Genomic DNA, 20797 nt, shown 5'->3' on the forward strand with positions numbered 1-20797 from the left:
AGTGCATCCATGTAATCTATACATAATTTTATGCAGTCCCTAAACAAAAAAATCTATCTCTTACAACAGCTGAAAGGCCAAATCTGTGCCAATCATCGGATTTTAATATGAAGCGAACGTATGTGCGTTTTGCTTGTGGCTGTGATCACTGCTCTTTACTGGATCGTGTACTAGGGAAAAAATGCCCTAATCAAGAACAGTATCCATTTCCTAAAATTGGTTTTAGTCAAGAGTTGTCTGACGATGTGATCTGTGATTTAAACAGATTTAAAGAATCTCTACTGAACCAATCAAGAAGAATTCATGGTATGTTTCTTGAATTAATGACCCACACATTCGAAACTCTAAAGAAGAGGAAAGTGGATATTGAAAATGTGAAGTATTATCTGAGATCACTATTTCCCCTTGATTGGCGTTTTCTGGCTATACTCTCTCAGGAAGAAGTAAATCTATCTGGTGATTTCAACTCTGTGCAAGATTTCTATAAACTTAGTTATTTTTTGCAAGAAAGATACTGTACTTGGTACAACTATGATTTGATAGCACGGCTGCGGAAAAAATTTCTTTTTCGGAAGAAAGATTCGAAATTAGAGAATTATGAGAGTTCGTTTAAAGATATTGTCTATCGTAGATGTTTTCTTTATTTAGACAACGGTGGTAAAGCCCCCAAATATCAGACCGAAGTTGTTTGTAAGATTGATATTGATTATAAAGAATTGTCACAGCCACTAATTGAACACTTAACGAGTGTGTTTGCCAACGCTATTGGTTTGGGTAAGTATCATTTGGTTTTCAAAAAAGTTATAGAAGGTTGTACTGAACTAGTGTTTCGAGCACCTCAATACATCATGAAGCTAAAGAAATTATCACCGTATCAGGTGCGTAGCTTAAGAGAACATAACATTATTGCAGTCAGAATCGGTGATCGGTACCTCTTTAGACATGATCATGGCTTACTCAGCGCTTGTGAAAAAAACTTGGAACTTTTAGACAAGGTTAAAGTTGATGTATCTCCTTGCACACTGTGGACGGGTTTGCATAATGGTCAACCATGCACTGTTTTAAAGTATGAGGCAGAAGAAACCAAATCAAGCTACACTGAGTACGCTCACTACATTCTGGAAAACAAACACGAGCATGTAGTGAAAGCCGATTGCATACATTTGGATGACGAGCTTTCACATAATCCAATAATTGTACTTAGACAAGTACATTTGAAGACAATCAATGATTATCTTTCTTCATCTCGTAGTGCCTTGTCTGAAATGGAACAGCTTTCATTTTTATTGGACATTGCTAAGGGCTTTGCTAGTCTACAGAATGATACTTCTGCCTATTTCAGAGGAACTGAAAACTCAGTTTTTATACACGTTGAAGAAAGTATTGGCAACTTAATTGCACAGTTTTTCCCTGTGTATAAGCAATCATACTTTCCACGTGCTCAGGAGTACGCAGCCGCAGTATCTTCAGCAGATTTGATATGGCTTAGAAGAACAACAATTTTGTTAGATCGTGAAAGCAATGATGAAAAATCGGAGCTACCCGAGAGTCATGTACTATACAACATTTTTAAGCACAAGTGGTTGTCAGATGATGAGCGTTTACGCCCTCGTGATGTATCACAAGTTGCTAAAGAGGTTGAATACATTCGAGGTAAGTCAGCAATATTCAAGAATATTGTTCACATAATTATAACTATGTAATTTTCTCACCGTAGATTTGGAGAAGACAAGGCTAGAAATGATTGATGTAGTAAGCAACTCGGAGTTTCAGGAAGTATCACATTTGAATATGATCCTTATCGGGCACACTGGAGTCGGAAAGACCTCAATTCGAAAGCATCTACAAAACCTTTTATTTGCCAAGAATGAAACCAGTACTATCCTATTTGAACATGAGCTTCTATTTGTACAAACAGTTGAATTGTTGCCTGATACCAATATCCCAGTTTTCCAACGTAATGATGCAGTATACAGTAGTGAGAAGGATAAGGTGTTTCTTACTTTGTGGGACACAGGGGGCCAGCCAATGTTTCAGGATCTTCTTCCTTGCTTCGCCAAATTCAGATCCATTTATGGCGTTGTGTTTCGTATCAGTGATTTTTCGAATGATTCTAACGCTGTTACAAGACCCACTTGTCCACTTGAGAGCGAAAGTGAATCTCCATATACTTGCAAAGAGTACATTAAACGATGCCTTGCTTTTTTGGAGTTCTTTGCATTTGATATGAATCAAAGGTTTATTCAACTACCTAATGAAGTAAAAAATGCATTGTTTCAAAATGCTGCTGATGATATAAGCCTTTTTCCTAAAGTCGCTTTAATTGGAACTTTTAAGGACAAGATGATGCAAGACAATGCCGTAAGGGGAAAGTACAATGATTTCAAGAAAAATTTGCTTCCAACTAATTTTGTTGAAAGGTCCCTTTGCCCAAGCTATGATGACACTGTGTTTGAAGTAGACAACACTAAATCAGGAGATTCCTGTGAAGACCCTGGTATTAAAGATTTACGTGAGAAGATAATCACGGAAACGCAGCTCACAAAGACAAAGATACCTTTGAAATGGATTGCATACAAACTTGACTTGGAAAATGAATCACGATTACAACGGCCCTGCACAGGCATTGTAACCCTTAGTAAAGCTAACGAAATAGCAAAGAAGCAGCAAATCAGCTCAAGTGCAGCTCTAAGTTATTTTCATGAACTAGGAATATTTCTGTGGTACCGTGAGACAGAATCTCTAAACAGTTATGTAATTGTGGAATCAAGACATCTGCTATCTATTCTAGGCACTCTTCTTAACCCAAAAACATTCATTAGTTTCCCTGGTGAATGGAAAAACCTTCAGGAACATGGCATACTGAATAATGATGTCGGTTTTACGCTTCTTGACGAGACTATGAGCAGGACAGGGGTTGATCGTGAATGGATTTTTAGCTTTTTTAGAGAGCACCACCTAATAATGAACTTGTCAGCTGAAGGCTACTTCATTCCCTCTCTACTTCAAGTACTCCCGATTTGTTCAAATCCTTTCCACATTTGTGATGCAATTTGTTCTATGTGCACCCTCCTCCCACAAGCCAAAGATATGGAAGTAGCCCCATTATTTTTAGTGCCTAAGTGTAAGTGCATACCACCTGGCTTTTTCCCTCGACTAATGACAATGCTTGCTGGAATTCAAGACGGCGAGATAATTTGGAAGATATCAGTAAGCACGATGAGCTGCAAAAACGTGGTTTCATTTATTGTAGGTGGTAACGCTTTCCTTGTTTTCACTGAATTCATTGATTGTATTCGAATCTACTGTACTTCTGTTCCTAGTGCAAGCATTTCCCAATTGCTGTGTAGAGGCATCTTGCGTCAAATAAGAGCCCAAATTGAGCGGCTCTTTTTGGAGAGTAGTAGCCTTCCAATCATAATTACATTCGCTTGTCCTTGCTCCAAGTCCCTTCATTTTTTACCTTCTGTGCCGGCTAACTCGCATGATAAAGTGATTTGTACTGAGCACCCAGGATATGTTTTTGAACCTTGTGAAAGTCATCTGAAGTGGCTACAAAAGAAAATTACTTTAGATAGAGGTAAGTTTAAAATGTATACATGCAACAGAAATGTACATTCCTCATGTGCAGATGCTGAAGAACAGCTCAAAATTGCCCTGAAAGAAGGAGGAGTGGACGTACTTGTATCAACAGTGCTGTTTGTGGGATCTAACTTTTCTGATCAGATTGTAATGGATGACAGAGAATCTGGTTCGACAAGTATTTCCAGGTTTTTCATTCTAGAAGACAACAACTTAAAATTATTACAATCTGAAGTTGTAGAAGCATTTTTAGCGAGTAACGCAGCCGAGTTAAAGCAAAAGTTTCCGAGTGATCAAGATAGTTCATGTGATCCACCCAAGACTGAAGCCTCTGCAAATTATATATCAGAATCGAAAGATTACTTGCCCAAGGCTGAAACGTCTGCAAATGATTTATCAGAATCAAAAAATTTTTTGCCCAAGGCTGAAACGTCTGCAAAGGATTTATCAGAATTGAAAGATTTCTTACCGCACAAACAACACAGTCCACTTAAGTCTTATGCTGTCAATGAACCACAGCAAATTGCTGGAGATGATGAACATCATATTACAAAACGCGAGGAACATAGCTCACCTGCATCTACATCTATGCATATCCCAACTGATCAGCTAACACGTAATAAAAGTCGCATAGTCACATTAATGCAAGGTGCTAGTGATGAGCTACAAAGTCTCCATTTAATGAATGCAATAGAGTGTAAGCATTCTCTTATCTTAACAATTTTACCATTGCTTACTCCGCAACTATCATCTTTCGGTATTCTTGATGTTCAGTTCACAGCGGAGATGCTTGAAAAATTTCCAGATATTTCTGAAAAATGGATAGTAATAGCTCCATCATTGATGAAGACTTCAAAAAATGAAATTGATCTCGTAGAAAACAGTCCACATAGGCATAAATTTGCTTTAAATTTTTCTGGTGGAGTTCTTTTTTCTAGTCATGAAGAAGTTTTAAAAGTTTTGAGGACTTTGCGTAGCATGAACAAAGAACAGATTCCCTATTCTTGGTTTTATCTCTGGAGTTTTGTTAAAAACACACTTCAACTAAACAATTCAAAAATAATTACTCTTGATACTGTTATTCGCATTTCAGACACTTGTGGTATCAAGTCTGGTCAGCAGCTACAGGACGCTCTTGCATATCTACATAAATGTGGTCTGCTAATCTACTTTAAAGATATTCTCCCCAATGTTATTTTTGAAGATGTCTCCTTGCTCATGTCTTTAATGATTTCTTTGCTCAAAAACATTAAATATACTGGGCTACTTACAGATACTGACTTTCATGCTGTTCAAAATGTTTATGATAGTATTTTTACATATGATAATGTTATAAAGCTACTCAAAGGGTTATGCTTACTCTCTCAAATTAGCTCGCATCAGTTCTTAATGCCATGTGTTCTCACAACGTCTCTAAGCCCTCAAGATTTGAGTATCTATTGCAAAGAACCTTGTCTTGTAGTTCAACACCCAATGGCTACCAACGTTTTTGGATTTTTGATCTGCTTTGTAACGTCTCAAGAAAGCAGCGACTTCTGGCCATGGAAAATACTCACAAATCCGAATACGGGAGATCCAGTTTGCATATTTTCAAACTGTGCACAGTTTTCTCTGCCTGGATATGATTGTATGATAACATTGTTTGCATCTAACTCATGTGTTAGGATTTATACTGAGTACAAGAATTATCAACCACCTTTGTTTCTGATCAAGACAGCTGTGATTCGTGGGATTGAAAAAGCATGCAAATGTTATCAATTGGAATCGCTGGCTTGTGATGTTGGGTTTAATTGCATTTGTGGTTCCACAGACATTGAGCATAATATGATTTGGCTTGAACAAAGTTTGATATGTTCTTTCAACTCGGAGCAGACTTTTAAGCTGTCACAATCACAGCAACGCTGGTTTGATGAAGGTATGTAAGTATACATTACACCATGCAAGTGTATTATGCCTCGGTGTGCATGCGCAAGCGAGGTATACTGTGTTTGTGCATGTGTGTGTCTGTGTGTGTGTGTGTTTGTCTGTTTGTAGATTGCTCTAGGGATCAATGAAATGCAAGTAAGAGTTTCTATAATTATAGGCTTCTAGTCATGTTTTCAATTCGTGGATTTGCAAAATAATGCTTTGTTCCACCAAGTTATGCCTATAGTTTTATTTACTTGGAATGTGATTGCAGCGTTTTCAGAAGAGTGCGTAGCAAATCTTGTCCATGGAGTGTTGCTACTCTACTTAGTCTGCACTAGAATGCTAGCGATTAGTATGGCTGCAAGAGTGAGAAGAGAGCTGCAAACTCCGTTGATGCAGCAGTCATTAATTTAGAATTGGACTTTTGGCATCGATCGTTTTTACAATCACGTTGATCATTTCCCACTCTTCGAGTTTCCCTGTGCATGCAGCAAAATTAAAATGTTCATCATGATTAGTGTTTGTGTAAGCTATTGCTAATAGCTATAGATCTAGTTAGCCTCTATACAGGCTCTCCTTTTTCTCTTTTTCTGTTCTTTATCACAATCGTTCAATAAGATAAAATACTGTATTAATCGTTCAATGAGATAAAATACGGTATTAATTGGAGGAATAAAGAAAGAAATAGACGTAGAGTTAGAAAAAAGGATAGTCTGTATCGGGAAGTCGCGTGAGGGTAGAAGGGTGAAAATAAGTGTTGGCATGCTGAGCTAGAGATGTTGGGCTGCCCACGCAGAGATCTATGACTAATAAAGCAGCAAGCTGGACATGGACTTGGAACTGGAAGTTTGCAAGCACTATAGCTAGGTATACCTTAGGCTTAGCTATGATCTACTAGTCTAGATTGAATTTGCAATTGTTTGTTCAGATTCTATCAGACTATCACCTTTTCTTGTGTGTTTCTACATGCTATATAGTCTATAGTTAGATCAAGAATAGCTTATAGTCATCATTATCATATAGCAGGTACGTAGCTACTGCCACCAGAGCTGGCCACACTGGTTCTCTGATCTGACTTGCAGCACAGCTTGGTGTTGTCTCAGTACAACTCTGAATGCGTGGGAGAATACCTTACGTTACGGTTATGGGCTGCATATCGCCCACGTTCATAAAAATCCTCGCGATTTCCCAAACCAGGCCTTACTTTTTCTTAACTCTACGCCCATTTTCTTTCTTTACTGCCTCACTATGTCTTTCTTATGATTTATGGATGAACAGTGACAACAGCAAGAAAAAGTAAGGCCTGGGAACGAGGCTAAGAGATCTAGTTATTATAGCTTTATGTTATGTTAGCTTTGACACCTCCACCGAGGCATCAGCATCTGCGGTGGGTGCTTTCATTATACTGGCATTTGAATACCAACTTTGTATTACAGGTATTTCTTCAGATGATGATTCCATAACAGTAAACAGAATTTTTAGAAAGTTCTTAGCTCGGTCTGAAGTGTGGTATGAAGTAGGAATGGAACTTGGTCTTGACACTCCAACACTGTCACGAATATCATTGAGGTACCAGAATAACCCGGATCTTGCCTTAATGGAAGCTGTCCGACAGTGGTTCAAGAAAACTGATAACCCACAACTTCTCGATGCATCTCTTGCACTTGAACAAGGTATGAATTGTGCATGTATATTAAGTATCTATAGTCATTATGGTATCACACTGCATGGCAAGACTCTTTGGTTTCTGTGCAAGTTCCTCGCATGACCGTATATATACATTATATAATAGTAGGAGTGTATGAAGAGAGTATCCAACTGTAGCAGTTGTAGTGTAAACCATGTTGCGGTACAAGTATGTCATACCACGTCACTACCAGACCGCATCTTAAGTGGATGCGTAGGTGTAGTGGTTAATTAGTTAAAAATGATATCAGCACACACACGTGTGGTTTGTACCTCCAGCCCACATTTAATTTTATTCATGGCTATACAGTTTACACAACTACAAGTGTTAGTGACGGATTCAGTCCGAGATTTAGAATAGAATGTGTGTGAGAGTCGCATACTCCTCTTTAATATAACCTGTTACGCTGAAGGAGATTCTTTTGTGGATATTCGGTGGCACTATTCATACACTCCTGATAATAAATTAAAGACAACTTGGATGAAGTTGATTGCAGAAACTTTGTTTTTTGAGCAAGCTGTTCAGCATCAACGTAACAAGCTAAAATAATAACAAGTATCTCGTTGCATGCCAACTTGGTAAAAATATCAGGGACAAAACTTTGGGCGTTTCCCTGCGTGGTTCTTTCAGTGCAAGGACAACTTATTATTATGCCTCTTGTGGTCATCCCTGCAGTAGTATCACTCCTCACAGTGCCCAGCTCTCAAACGTGCACCATGCACATTAAACTTCCTGCATATGCACTCACTATGATCACAATTTATACATTGAGCCCCGTTCATTTATTCGATACTGATCGAGCTAGTGCGTAAAGCTGTTTTATATCGTTATACCAGGCTTTCCCATGCTTGCTAAGCTTTATTGGAGTTTAGTAACCCAGCTCAACAGCAACCTTGAGAATCCAAGGTAAGTAGCAGCTTCCTTGCAGACGGACAGTTATCACATATATATAACGTTTTCTTCTGGACTCTTTTTTCTTTAGCCAGTCTGAGGTCTTATTCTGTGAAAACAGTATCATTGACTCTAATGCTATATGACGGGCATTAGGTTTCTGCAATAACATTCTATCAAGATTGGCAAAATCTCTCTCAGGATCAACATTCGTCTTTGGAACCGACAATGTTTCTGATATCACTGCAGGGTCTTGAACGTAGTGGAACTCGCCGCCTGGCAAATAATCAATTAGTAACCGTTCAATGCAAACAATAGCTGGAGAATTTCTTGCACAGCATCACAGCATCACCCTGGTCTGTTGGTTGGTACAAACAATCCATAACATCATCCTGAAAAGAAGTTGTGGTGGGGAAACAGCAATGCTTTGTTATCTAGCGCAGGCTGAGCATCTTCGCTCCATTTTTATGCCTTGAGGCGTAGCCGCACGAGGGATACGATAAAGCTGACTGTGTGTGTCTATGTGTCTGTTCCAGCTGTAACTGCTCAACGGTTGCAATGCGACGAAATTTAACAGCTTCTATAGGCTTCTAGCCACGTTCTCTTGGATTTTGATTCGTGGATTAGCAAACTAAAGCTTCTTTCTCGAGTTATGGCTAGTTTGACTCACATTGAAGGCTGTTGCAGTCTCTTCAGAATCTTTCATAGCATCATCTGTTCGCACAAACTTTCTATTCAACATATGAGTTAGCCTTGCACTAAAGCGCTAGCTTTTTGTTAGCTACAATACTCAGAAAATATCTGTTAAAACAGCTAGCTAGCAGTACAGTAGCCATTAGAAATTGATCTCTTTGGACACACCCTTTAATTATTCCTGTGGATGTAATGCGCATGCACGCTCATTCCCCATGTGTGAGAAAATAATATCCAAGATCATATCCAGATCCAGATCCTCCTGGCAGAATCATTTGTCTTGAGGGCCTGGTATATAAGCCACAAAACACTACCATATAACAATATAGATAACAATATGCATGTACACAGGTCTTTTCTTCTTAGATATTATATACACTGAACTACAGATCCTGGAATAATCAATTTTCTTCTTGAGGTCCTGGTAAGCCACGTAATTAACAACAATAGATGCATGTAAATAAGTCTTTTCTTCTCAGTGACTTTATATAGATAAGCTAACTTTAATATAAAAGAAACTAATAATTATAACACTCTAATACTGAAAGCAAAAACATGGTGAGAGGAATTAGCACAGCGCCAGCTTGAACACTAGTTGAAACATGTCTCTCATTTTTGTGCAGATGTTACACATTTGCAAAATAGATATAGATGGTGTTTGCAAGAATGGTTCTATCACAAGCTTATCCATAATGCAGCCAGCAATAATGATTAAGGGTGCTGCCATGGTGGTTTAACAAATATTGCAGCATGTGACCTCAGATAAAAACTCCCGCAGCGTCATAAAATAAGATGTTAATCGGTTTCCAACAGTGGTATTTTCTGTACTCTTAAATACCGTATAGCGGGAAATTTTCGCGGGTGTAAATTTTCGCTAGTTGGCTTCAGAGCCCTCAGCAGAAATTTTCGTGGGTTCTAATATTCGCGGTTCAATGCCGGGAAACCACACCCACCAATAGCTTTGCATGTGAAATTACCAGTGCGTGGGAGTTTATCCCGGTTTTAATTTTCGTGTTAACGCGAAAATGTGTACCACACGAAAATTTCCCTCTATATAGATATGGTATGTTCGAAAATGTGTGGAGCAGCCAGCTTGCTCAGACCCCCTATATAGTAGAACGCTTTACAAGCAGTTCTGACAAGATTCCGTGTGTTCGGGAGCCCTTAGTCCCAAAGGTATTTCCTCCTCTTCAATAGTTGATTTCAAAATCTCCTCAGCTGCTTCTGCCAATCCGACGAGAAAATGCAATCTGCAAAAAAATTGTTCATTCGAATTATCTGTTCTTTTTCTCTCGTAGTACGTCATTTGTTCCCACCCGGCTACAACATCAGGGAGAATGCTGGGCTCTATAGTCGCTAAGGACGGAAGAGAACAGATTTTCAGCAGCATGTCGATCTGACATCGCATTCTTAAGTTTCGAGACAATAAGTGATGAAACACTTGATTCACCTAGCTCCTTCCGGATCACATCTAGATCATCCAGGATTTCAATTAGTGTATCCAGTGCATTCTGAGCCGATCCTGAAAAACGTGTCTAAGACCGAGTAGTGTCAGTAGTTACAACATCAAAATAATGTTGCCCATGTTTAGTAGTTTCATCACTCTGCAAGGTATATACACACTAGCCTCAAATCCATGCCGATTAAAATATGGCCTGGTGTTCATTGCATGGGTGTTAGTGCATGCGCTAAATTTATTGTTGATAATAAAACGGAAAATAAGAGAATACGTTATACCGCATGGTTTGTAGGACATTAAAACAACAGAGAGCTAGAGATGGCTACCGCAGAATCCTTATCCTGCAGGACTTGCTGCAGTTTCTTGTCTTCTTATTGCTTTGCAGTGTTCCTCAGATCTTACAGAGAGGCTCAGCAGAATCACAGACTTTCCAATAACTCCAGATGATAGTCTCTCCCACCATAATTATTTGCAGGCTTTGCAACAGAAAGTTTCTGTCAGCAGAGTCATTTATAGTTCTAGCCAAGGCTAGCTATGAGAAGAGAAGGGCACTTCCACCCAGGCCTCTCACAAGTGTCACTGGCAGCCCAACGAGTACTCGGCTCCAAGAAAGATATCCAAAGACACTAGTGGGTGGGGGTTTCTCCACACACACACACACACACGTAGCAAGACCACCATTAGCTAAGCGTCAGACCGTTGGAGCCGCTGGAAGGCGACTCTGTTTCCCCGTCCAACAAGAGTAATATAAAAACAAGAGTAAGATGAGTTTCAAAAATTACCGTTAATTAATTTTGTTATTCACTGCTCCATGTGAATGAGATGTGCGCTGAGGGATCGGAGCAACGTTATACTCAAGCAACTTCTGTTGAGACTGCCAGTACTCAGCAACCCAATGGTAGATCTCTATACCTGCAGATGTGTTATATAAAATTAAATAGCTGGAATTGAGTGCACACTACAGACTACAAGTGCCAGCACTCCTACTGACAAACAGTCCGTCAAGGTATAATTGTACGGTAATAATCATGAGTCAAACGCACCACCAAGTAAGAGGGCGGTGTGTACAGTAGTCGTTAGTCCTGACCTGGAGAAGATGCAGGGCTGTTTTTTCTACTCCTCGTCTCAGGAATGATGTTGTGGCTCTTGAAGGAGCGTAACAGGGTGATGTGTGGAGTTCAATCTTATCTCTCGTGCGCCCTCTTTTTTACCCACATCCAGAAAAAGGTCTGTGTGTTTTTGTGTGCGCCGTGTATAAAATACATAATTATGTACATTTATCACATGGTAAGTACAGTGATTATTCAATTAAATCTAAATTTAGGCTTGGGCCAGGCTAAACTACATCAATGTGACCCTCAGCTACGAAGCGATACTAAAACGTGTCAAAAAGATCAGTGCATGAGGGCCATACCAAAGTGCTAGACAAGTGGTTGAGTGAGGGGGCATTTGTAAAATCATCATACAAAACTGCGTAGACAGTAGAGCACATGTAAAGGCACTATGTTTTAACGTACAATTGTGATGTATATTGTATCTTGTGTACATTTTTTAAGGAGACCCTCCAAATATGCAACACTATCAAAGTAGCACTTGCTCAAGCTGTGTTGTTTTATATGTCTCGTCCTAAAATGATGTAGCCCCTTATTGTAATACATGTAGTTCGTATTTTAAAGTGGCCTGGAATAGAGGCTAGTGATTCCCTACAAGGACTTTTAAAAATAATGTTTCTGCCTCAAAAAGTAGCCACCCCTGGGGATTTGTAATAGCATTGCCTCAAATCGAATAAATACTGTAACCACTCTTGCTTACCACTTATACGCACAGTGTGCTTCGTCAACAGCGACTGCCACTACAGAGTCACAGAGGGGACGTTGGGCCAGGAGCTGCTTCTATGCTTCTCTGCCAAGGAGTGCCTCGGGAGCACTATAGAGGAGAGAGAATCAACCCTCGGACACGTCACTCACACTAGCAAGGAGGTCCTTCTCGACATCTATGAAATGAAGGATTGGTGTTGACTGTAATAATGCACTAAGTTCAGGCCATTAATATCATCAGTTCCTAGATTCTTTAATATAGCTATCTAGATCTACATCTTTAATACCTTTGTTTCCAGACAATATAGCAGCAGAGACACCCCTCTTCCGGAGGCCTGAGACCTGGTCTATTATCAGAGACACTAGTGGTGACAGCACCAGCAAAACTCAACTCTTGTAGAGCTAGAGCTTGTCCGTTTCAGTGAGCAGTTGGAAGCACAAAGACTTGCCATAGCCTGTGGGGAACCAAGCAAAGACATCATGATCATCATACAGGTGGATGTGCAGCGCATGTGCACTAACACCCCTGCAATGAACACCAGGCCGTATTTTAATCGGCGTGGATTCGAGGCTAAGTACACACCATCATCTTGAGATAACTCCTCACCAATTCGAGCTTGAGCACATGTAAGGCATTCCAACAACATATCACATACAGCTGTTTTTTGGGGTAGGCGGTCAACCTCTTTATGAGCGATGTTCCTTAAAATACTTTCAATTACCAGTTGCTTACACTGACATTTAAGGACAATAATTCGTAACAACAGTTCGTACATCATTGGTGTACTTCCCTCTTTCAAAAGTAATAATCCTATCACTGGCATCAGATAAAATATCTTGTACTTAATTCTCTTTTAGCTTCTAGTGACTTTATTTCATGCGCATGCAGTAACTGTTCTTTGCGCTCGGCTTCTTTGCGCTCGGCTTCTTCGGAGACAGCAGCAACTTCCTCAAAATTAATATCACTTGGTTCCATGTACTTCGTTTTCCAGTATAAGGCTCTATGACGAAGACGATAAAGTTTTCCCTAAGTTCACGAATTTTTTCTTCTAACCTCATAGTTTTTTTCTGTAAACCATGTATTGTTTGCTTGTCTTCCTGAAGTTGTGTATCCTGTTCCAAAATTATTACTTCTTTTCTTTTCAACTTATTTTGGTGATTTCTATGGACAGCATATGTTTTCACTTACGTGATTTCTCTACAAGGTCCTTTAATTCAGTACAGGATGAGCAACTGGATTCATCTATTGGGAGACAATCACTTTACCACATGCCACAAACACATTAGGTAATTCATTATTCTGATTAAGAAAATCAGCGATCTTAGACGACTTTTCATCACACGATGGTATTTTTTTGAGTTTGGTTAGCTTTGCTGAAAGACATACAACACTCTGACGTAGAGATTTAATAGATCGACAACTTCCAAACAGTGAAGATACCCGTCTCCAGTGTAATGTAGTATAGGTACACGAAGAATTTCCGTTTACAAAAAATTGAATAGTTAATTCCAACATAGTTCGATTAGTCACTTTTGAGCGTGGTATATTTTCAATATCGCTACAACTGTCAGAATCACCAGCAACAGCCAAGAGAAGCTCCGGAAATAACCCCATTTCCGACAGAGAAGGGTAGCGTTCCGAAAATGTAAGTTCTGCCATTGGGTAGTGAGTCTATACGACTATATAGTGTAGCTGCAATAAAAAATAGGCACATAGAGTAAGGGGTATTTTGAGACATCAAAATTGATGACCCCTATCTTGCAGTATTCTTGAGGGAGCAAAATAGTCTACACAACCATGGTCAATAATGTAAGCAAAAAATTCCATAATGCATACACAGGCCTACAGCTCCAAATTTCTTTTGGCTAAAGAGGTAGTGCATTAAAATAATGCAGAAAGAATAGCTGAAGTACTAATTATCATCTCATAATTGGTACCGTCTAACAGTGCCCTCTTCTATACTCTATAAATACAAATTCTCTATTTAGCGAATCCTAAACACTACAAGGAGCTGAACAAAGCGTGCCAACCATGTGTGCTGGAATGCCTTTTGAGTATCTACTATGTTTCATTGTAAGATTAACATGTATGTTCTCTATACACGCACAAAAACATTGAAAGGACATCATTTACTAGCCTAAAACTAATGCTTCACTCATTAGTTGCTTTAAACAGAGCTCACCATTGAAATTAGCACCCCAAAGAACCCCTTATAGTCCATCCAATCATAGCGAGATCATGCAGAACTGATGCTAAAGTGATTGTGCCACAGCTCTGTTCTTATTTACAGAGGAAAAAATTTCTGCTTCCAGAGTCGCTACAAAGGTTGTTCCCCAATGGTATTCGTTTTATGGAGGTTCCACTGTATAAAACTGAAACAGCAAATCCAACGTGACTAGAAGCCTATAGAAGCTCTTCATTGATCATTTAGCAGCTATAAAGCAGCCTACACACACACACACACACTACTGTATCACTTGTGCGTACACACCGAGGAATTACACAATACAGAAGTCTCACGACTTATTATAGATTCTAATAGATTTCTAGTAGATTTAGCACAATAGGAGTAATTGCTAGCAAAGCAACTATAGTTTTATCATTGTATAGCTGTGGCTTTATGTATATATATAGGTTACCGTATTATTATAATCTGGTTAGTAAGCGCATGTGCCTATATAGGGATAGGGTCCAGAAAGTGTCTAGTTTGTTCAAACAGCTCATTTTTGTGTCCACACACAATCACTCTATACCCCAGCTAGTCTCATGAATTAGCCGCCCTTCCATGGAGAGTTTGTCTGAGCACTTTAGTCTAGAGGTCATTGCACAATGGAATTGTCATTATGCCTCGGTGCGCATGAGCAAGGTAGACAAATATCAGACCATAGCACAAAGTGGTCAGTCATGAAGTTGAAATGTGCAGTCCTTCTCACTCTAAAAGTAGCCTCAGTATAGCTTGTCTCTCACTTTTCTTGCTGGAGCTAGCTATCATAGCATATGCATGCACTGCAAAAAATGACTATTTCAATCAATCACATGATATTTTCCGTTTGAACATGACATTTTCCGTTTTTTATCTTATTGAAATAAGCCACGTGATAATTCTGCCCGGTCAATTTGTGACCGAACGTTGGAGTCTCTAGTCTGTCATCAAGCTATACTGATCGGTTTTTGACCAATATCCGACCGTTATAATCCTCACTGGTGTTCTAGTGCAGAGCTAACTACTAAGTAGAGTAGCAACACTCGGTAAACAAGTTTGGCTACGCACTCTTCTGAAAAGGCTGCAATGGCATTCCAAGTAAGCAAAACTAGGCATAACTCGAGAACGAAGCATTATTTACAAATCCACGAATAAAATCCATGACTAGAAGCCTCTTGCACTTGATTGATCCTTGAGCAGCTGTAGCAGTCTTCACACACACACACACGTAAACACACTACCATATACCTCGCTTGCGCATGCGCACCGAGGCATAATTAAGGTGCTTTGCCTGGACTAAATGTACTTGTTGCCCAGTGAATGAGCAGATCAAAGCAGTCCAGTGCCGCTCTGTATATGGCATGTTGCATCACTACCATAGCAACCATATATAATGCAACTGATTTGTTGTGTGGGAAAAGCATAGCTATAATGAGTTCATGCCTTCCGCATTTCTTATTTTGATACCACAAAAAAGTGAGTTGTAGGAACAATATAAAAGAGATCATTCCAACTTTTGTCCAATATGCGGTGACTTGTTAGCTTTGATGTGCCTGGCTTCACTGTGCAATATGCCATATATTTGCACTGGTTTCTTTGATCTTTTGCTCAAACATGCAACAAGTATTAGTTATTGCCCAGCCAGAGTGCAACATGCCATATATTGCACTGGAGCAATATAATGCCCGAGGGCTTTATGTCATCCAGTGCAATATATGGCATGTTGCACGAGGGTGCCTGCAATAACTAAAGAAATCTACTGCATTTACACACAGTGCAAGTGCATATAATCCAGTGCATTATGCCATATAATGCAGTGCAATATATGGTAGCCATGGCAGTGATGCAACATGCCATATACTGAGCACTGGATTGCTTTGATCTGCCCACTCACTGGGCAACAATTATAATTATGGCATTTGCACTGTGTGTAAATGCAGTAGAATTTGTAAGACTTCGTGCAAGATACCGTATATAGTGCGAAATTTTCGAGGGGCTTAATTTTCGCGGATTTCATGGGTTAGAATCCTACACGAAAATTGAATTACCTGCTATAACATGCATAGATTTAAAGGCGTGGCTTCCGGTAAGCAGTCATTCCGTGAACATTGTGCAACGAAATAGCTTTTAGAGGCTAATCCACGAAATATAAGTGCCTCGAAAATTTCGCGCTATACGGTATCTGCTTTTGGGACCCCTACCCTCCCAGCCAATAACTCATTTGGTTCCTTTTATAGGCTACTACCTGTTGCACTAATTATGGTAAGAATTTATTACGAATTCACTAAAATTCACACAAAACACATGTCCTACAATTAATAGGGAACAACTTGACCAATCAGAAGAGTTTGACGTCATTGGGCAACAAGTTAGTTATTGCAGGCGCCCTGCGGCAATAACTTATACATGTATATATAGTCGTGTGATTTGTATATAGGCATGCTGTACATAATTATAGTTACATACCATAAGTGGGTTTTTCGTATGGTGGATATTTTCCCATTTTTCGTATTGTAGAGCATCATACGAAAGTTAATTTAACATCACTATCGTAATCCCGAGTTGTACGATACTGGGCAGGATATACGAAAATTTACAGCAAAGAAAATAACCTTTATATAACAAACATAGCATGTAATGATCAGTTTATCATGCACATGTATCGTTCTCTTTCGTTGGTGTGTGACATCATAATAATAACAGCCATGTTGACAGTTCTGAAGTATTACATAATTATACTAACACCACTGGCGCATATACACACATCCTGTTTAGAATCGAAGCGGTTGTTTGATGAGGCAATGAAGCATGGACACCACGTCTTGGTCAACATTGTCAACATGCTTGTGTTTGGACCGGCGGGAACAGGAAAGACCAACCTCAAGTGCCTGCTAACTGACAAGCCCCCTCCACTACAGCGAGACAGCACTCCTTGTATGGAAAAGCCAGTACGCATTCGACCAGTGTCCAACACAAAATTCAAGTCAACTGGAAGGGGCTGGGAAGAGATGTCTCAGCCAAAGTTGCTCAAACTACTAGCTGAAATCATTGCCAAGTTACCAAAAGAAAGCACCGATCACCTAGTTCGAAAAATCACTGATCTCTCCATGGCATCACGGATTGCCAATAGCTTGAAGAAAATGATGATGGCATTAAGGATTCCCAAGAGAATGACCACAACCAAGCCAACTTCTGGTTCCAAATTGAGCCCATCGACGAACGATTCCGATGAACTTTCTGGCTCTGCAAGAATGTTGGACAAAGCCATCGATGAAGTGATAGCGAGTGTAGTGAGTGGTGTGGCAGAAGAGCTGCCAGCCACACAGGGAACTGACCAACTGTCGAGCAGTGACCAGCAAGAAGGAGAACTGTTTGATTCCAACTGGGTGTATGTTACCGACTGCGGCGGCCAGCCGCAATTCCACGACGTCAGCCCTCTCTTCATCAAGCACATTTCGGTGGCGTTGATAGTCCTGCGTTTGATTGACGAACTCTCCAGTTTCCCTTCTGATGAGTACTACAAGGATGGGCAGCTTGTTGGTAGTCCTCATGCATCTCACATGACCCTCGGGGAGACACTTCAGAGTCTGATTCGATCGATTGAGTCCCATACCTCACAAGATAAGAAGCCGAAGATGATCTTTGTGGGCACATTCTTTGATCAGCTGAAGAGCTCGGATATACTTATCGAGAGGAATAAAGAGATTCTCGACATGCTGCCACCCGATATCAAGAAGCTATTGGTGTACGAAAATCTTGGATTGAACAATCTGATTTTTGGTCTCAACACAATCAGCCGAGAAGAAGATTCACTGGCCACTGCCAATAGGATTAGAATTGCTATTGAGCGCTCTATTCCGTTACAAGTCAAAATTCCCATCTGGTGGTCCTTCTTGGATTCACTTCTCCAGAGTTTGTCTGCCAGTCTCGAGCGAGGTGTACTAAGCATTGGAGAATGTCTCCAATTAGCCACTCGATTTGGTTATTTGCTCAAAGATCTTGAAGCTGCTCTGGTCTTCTTTGACAACGTGTGTATAGCGCACTACTATCCCTCCATTCTCCCCAACACAGTGTTTGTGGATGCCCAGATTCCACTAGACAAGATCACCGAGCTCTCACAACACGCCATCTTCCTGAGGAATGCACGCTCTACTGTTAGCCCAGAAGGGACAGACGCCGAATGGAAGAGATTTCGAGATGAGGGCATAATCACTTTAAAGTTTCTACGATTCTTCAAGAAGCATTACGTTGAAGGCACCTTTTCTCCAGAAGATATGCTGTTGATCATGAAAGATCTTCTTGTGATTGCTCCCATTCCTCTAGTGGAGTCCACTACCTACCAAGCCGAGTTCTTCATGCCATCTCTACTCACATCGATCCCACCTGCTGAGCTAGACAAAATCCGTTCCTCCTTCACAATATCACCCCTCGCTGTCTACTTTCCTAGTGGGTGTATTCGCTCTGGAGTATTTTGCTGTCTAGTTGTGGATGTGATCAAGAGGTTGGACTGGAAAGTTTTACTTCCTTCAGGGAAACCAATCTGTTTTGCTAAAAATTGTATCCAGCTAAGAATTCCCAAGCACCCGTATACCGTGGCTCTGATCGACTCCTTCTCGTATATCGAAGTGTACATTGACGTCCCTTTTCCTTTACGCAATGAAATATGCCCTACGATTCGCAACGAAATTTTAAGCAGCATTAAATTGTCCTGTCAAGCGTTGCATTACAACAACGACACACCCGAGACAGGCATCTTTTGCCCATGCAAGAAGAGCACTGGAAGCAAATTGCACCTTGCTGATCTGAGCGAACGAAAGGACTATTGGATATGCTCCCAGGAGGCACGTGTGTATGGGAAGCTCAGTGACGAACATAGAATCTGGCTGGACAATAGCGAAGGTTTAGGTGAGTATAATAATTATAGTGGTCAGTAATATTGACATTTATGTTTCTCTATGTTAGGTGAACCATCCTCTGTTACGAGAGATGTCACTGAAAGAACAAGTGATCAGCTGCAATACCCCGGTAATTACGTAACAGTATATGTAAACATTTGCAGTTCTATTAGTTTTGGAACTTAACTAGCTAGTACATAGTTACTTAATTAGCAGATTATTTGTTAAAGTTAAGTAAAATGTGTATCAAATAATTTAAAGAACGAGTGATCATCAGCCTTGTATGGTAATTGACAAATGTACTACAAGCGTAACTGCTGTGTCTTGCTTTTCCTCAGGTAATTCTGTAATGGAAGATGTGTGCTTGAAGACTGAAGTACATGTGCATGTTCATGATCAGCGAAATACTTCTAGTAAGCTTTGTTTTGCGTTTTTTTATTTTATAAATTTTCCCTCCTCAGACCCTGCAATGGAACATGTGGTCAATAAAACGAGTGATCAACATACCAGTAAGAAAATGTCAATTGGTCAACAAGTTATTTCGAGTTTGAAAGTTTAATTTTTTTCCTGGGCCTAATAATAACGATTTAATCTTTTACATATATCTTTTCTTCAGGTGAATTGTCCTCTGTTATAGTAATGGAAGATGTGTGCAAGGAGACTGGAGTGAGGGACCAACAACTAGATCAAGAAATCCCTGAGAGTGACATCATTCTAATCGCGGAGAAATTTCCACACCTGCTGAGCGTGCACAAGGTAGGCAGTACTCTAAGTCATATACTGTACTTACTTACATAATTATCATTTTTACATTTGGTAAGGGATTGAGCATATTGTACTGGAACCCCTCAATTGTATTCCCATTTGAGTTTCCTCTGGAAGGTATTTACAAGGGGGCAACCCTCACCAAATTAAACACTGGTTGATCGTTGCTTTTGTACAGGTTTTGACAATTGACGATCTGCAACATGTTTACGAGACTCTACACACTGCACATGCAAGTGCCAGCCCTCACTGGTTGAATCTGGGATTGGCTCTAGGTCTCAGTCATTTCATTCTCACCAATATCGATACCGGAAAGTATCGTGGCGATAATGTGTCGTGCTTGCGTGAAATGTTGGTTAAGCTCCTGAGTACACAAGTTGTAACATGGAGTCTCCTGTCAGACGCTCTCAAAAAGCCCACAGTGGATCTCATCAATTTGGCTGACAGCATCACAGGTTTGTGCAGTTTTTATTTATTAGCCTTTGTGTTATTGATATCGATCATTAAAATATAATTTTAGTGATGCCTTTTTCTTTGCATGCAGTCAATCAATCCACAACTCCTAACCTGCTCGATCGACTCAACCTCACCCCAGCCGACCGTGATGGTGTAACTGATGTCACACGTTGTTATGGCAATCAAGCTGGAGTGGCTCATGCATTGAGAGCGTGGCAAAATGTGAATCCTTCCAGAGCTACCTTCAGGGCCTTGGTAGAAATTGCCATAGGACTGAGAAGAGGAGACACTGCTACAGACATTTGTAGATTCATTGTAGAGAATACGAGTTGAACTGACCGAAACTGATTTTATACATAACGTTTTTATTGATACTATTTTGTCTGCAATGCTTTACTTTTCTGAACACATTTTTGGTGTCTCTGTGAGAAGTTGAACTG

The 20797-nt window shown here is 40.0% G+C and overlaps 1 protein-coding gene across 3 annotated transcripts in view; it reads left to right on the forward strand.

The window, feature by feature from the left end:
* LOC135343006 (uncharacterized) overlaps nt 1-20782 on the forward strand; it is a 36866-nt gene extending 16084 nt beyond the window's left edge. The window contains exons 8-18 of one of the 3 annotated variants that reach the window (XM_064539908.1): nt 70-1653; nt 1718-3580; nt 3632-5497; nt 6927-7163; nt 17017-19146; nt 19204-19266; nt 19475-19549; nt 19598-19645; nt 19753-19892; nt 20080-20356; nt 20446-20782. In XM_064539908.1, coding sequence (XP_064395978.1) covers nt 70-1653; nt 1718-3580; nt 3632-5497; nt 6927-7163; nt 17017-19146; nt 19204-19266; nt 19475-19549; nt 19598-19645; nt 19753-19892; nt 20080-20356; nt 20446-20690 — 8528 coding nt within the window. In that variant the 3' untranslated portion in view covers nt 20691-20782. The remainder of the gene's footprint in view (nt 1-69; nt 1654-1717; nt 3581-3631; nt 5498-6926; nt 7164-17016; nt 19147-19203; nt 19267-19474; nt 19550-19597; nt 19646-19752; nt 19893-20079; nt 20357-20445) is intronic. The other 2 variants (XM_064539909.1, XM_064539910.1) reach the window with 2 other exon arrangements.
* Nucleotides 20783-20797: the final 15 nt, after the last annotated feature.

This window comes from Halichondria panicea, chromosome 10 (genome assembly GCF_963675165.1).
Source record: "Halichondria panicea chromosome 10, odHalPani1.1, whole genome shotgun sequence".
Taxonomy (NCBI): Eukaryota; Metazoa; Porifera; class Demospongiae; order Suberitida; family Halichondriidae; genus Halichondria; species Halichondria panicea.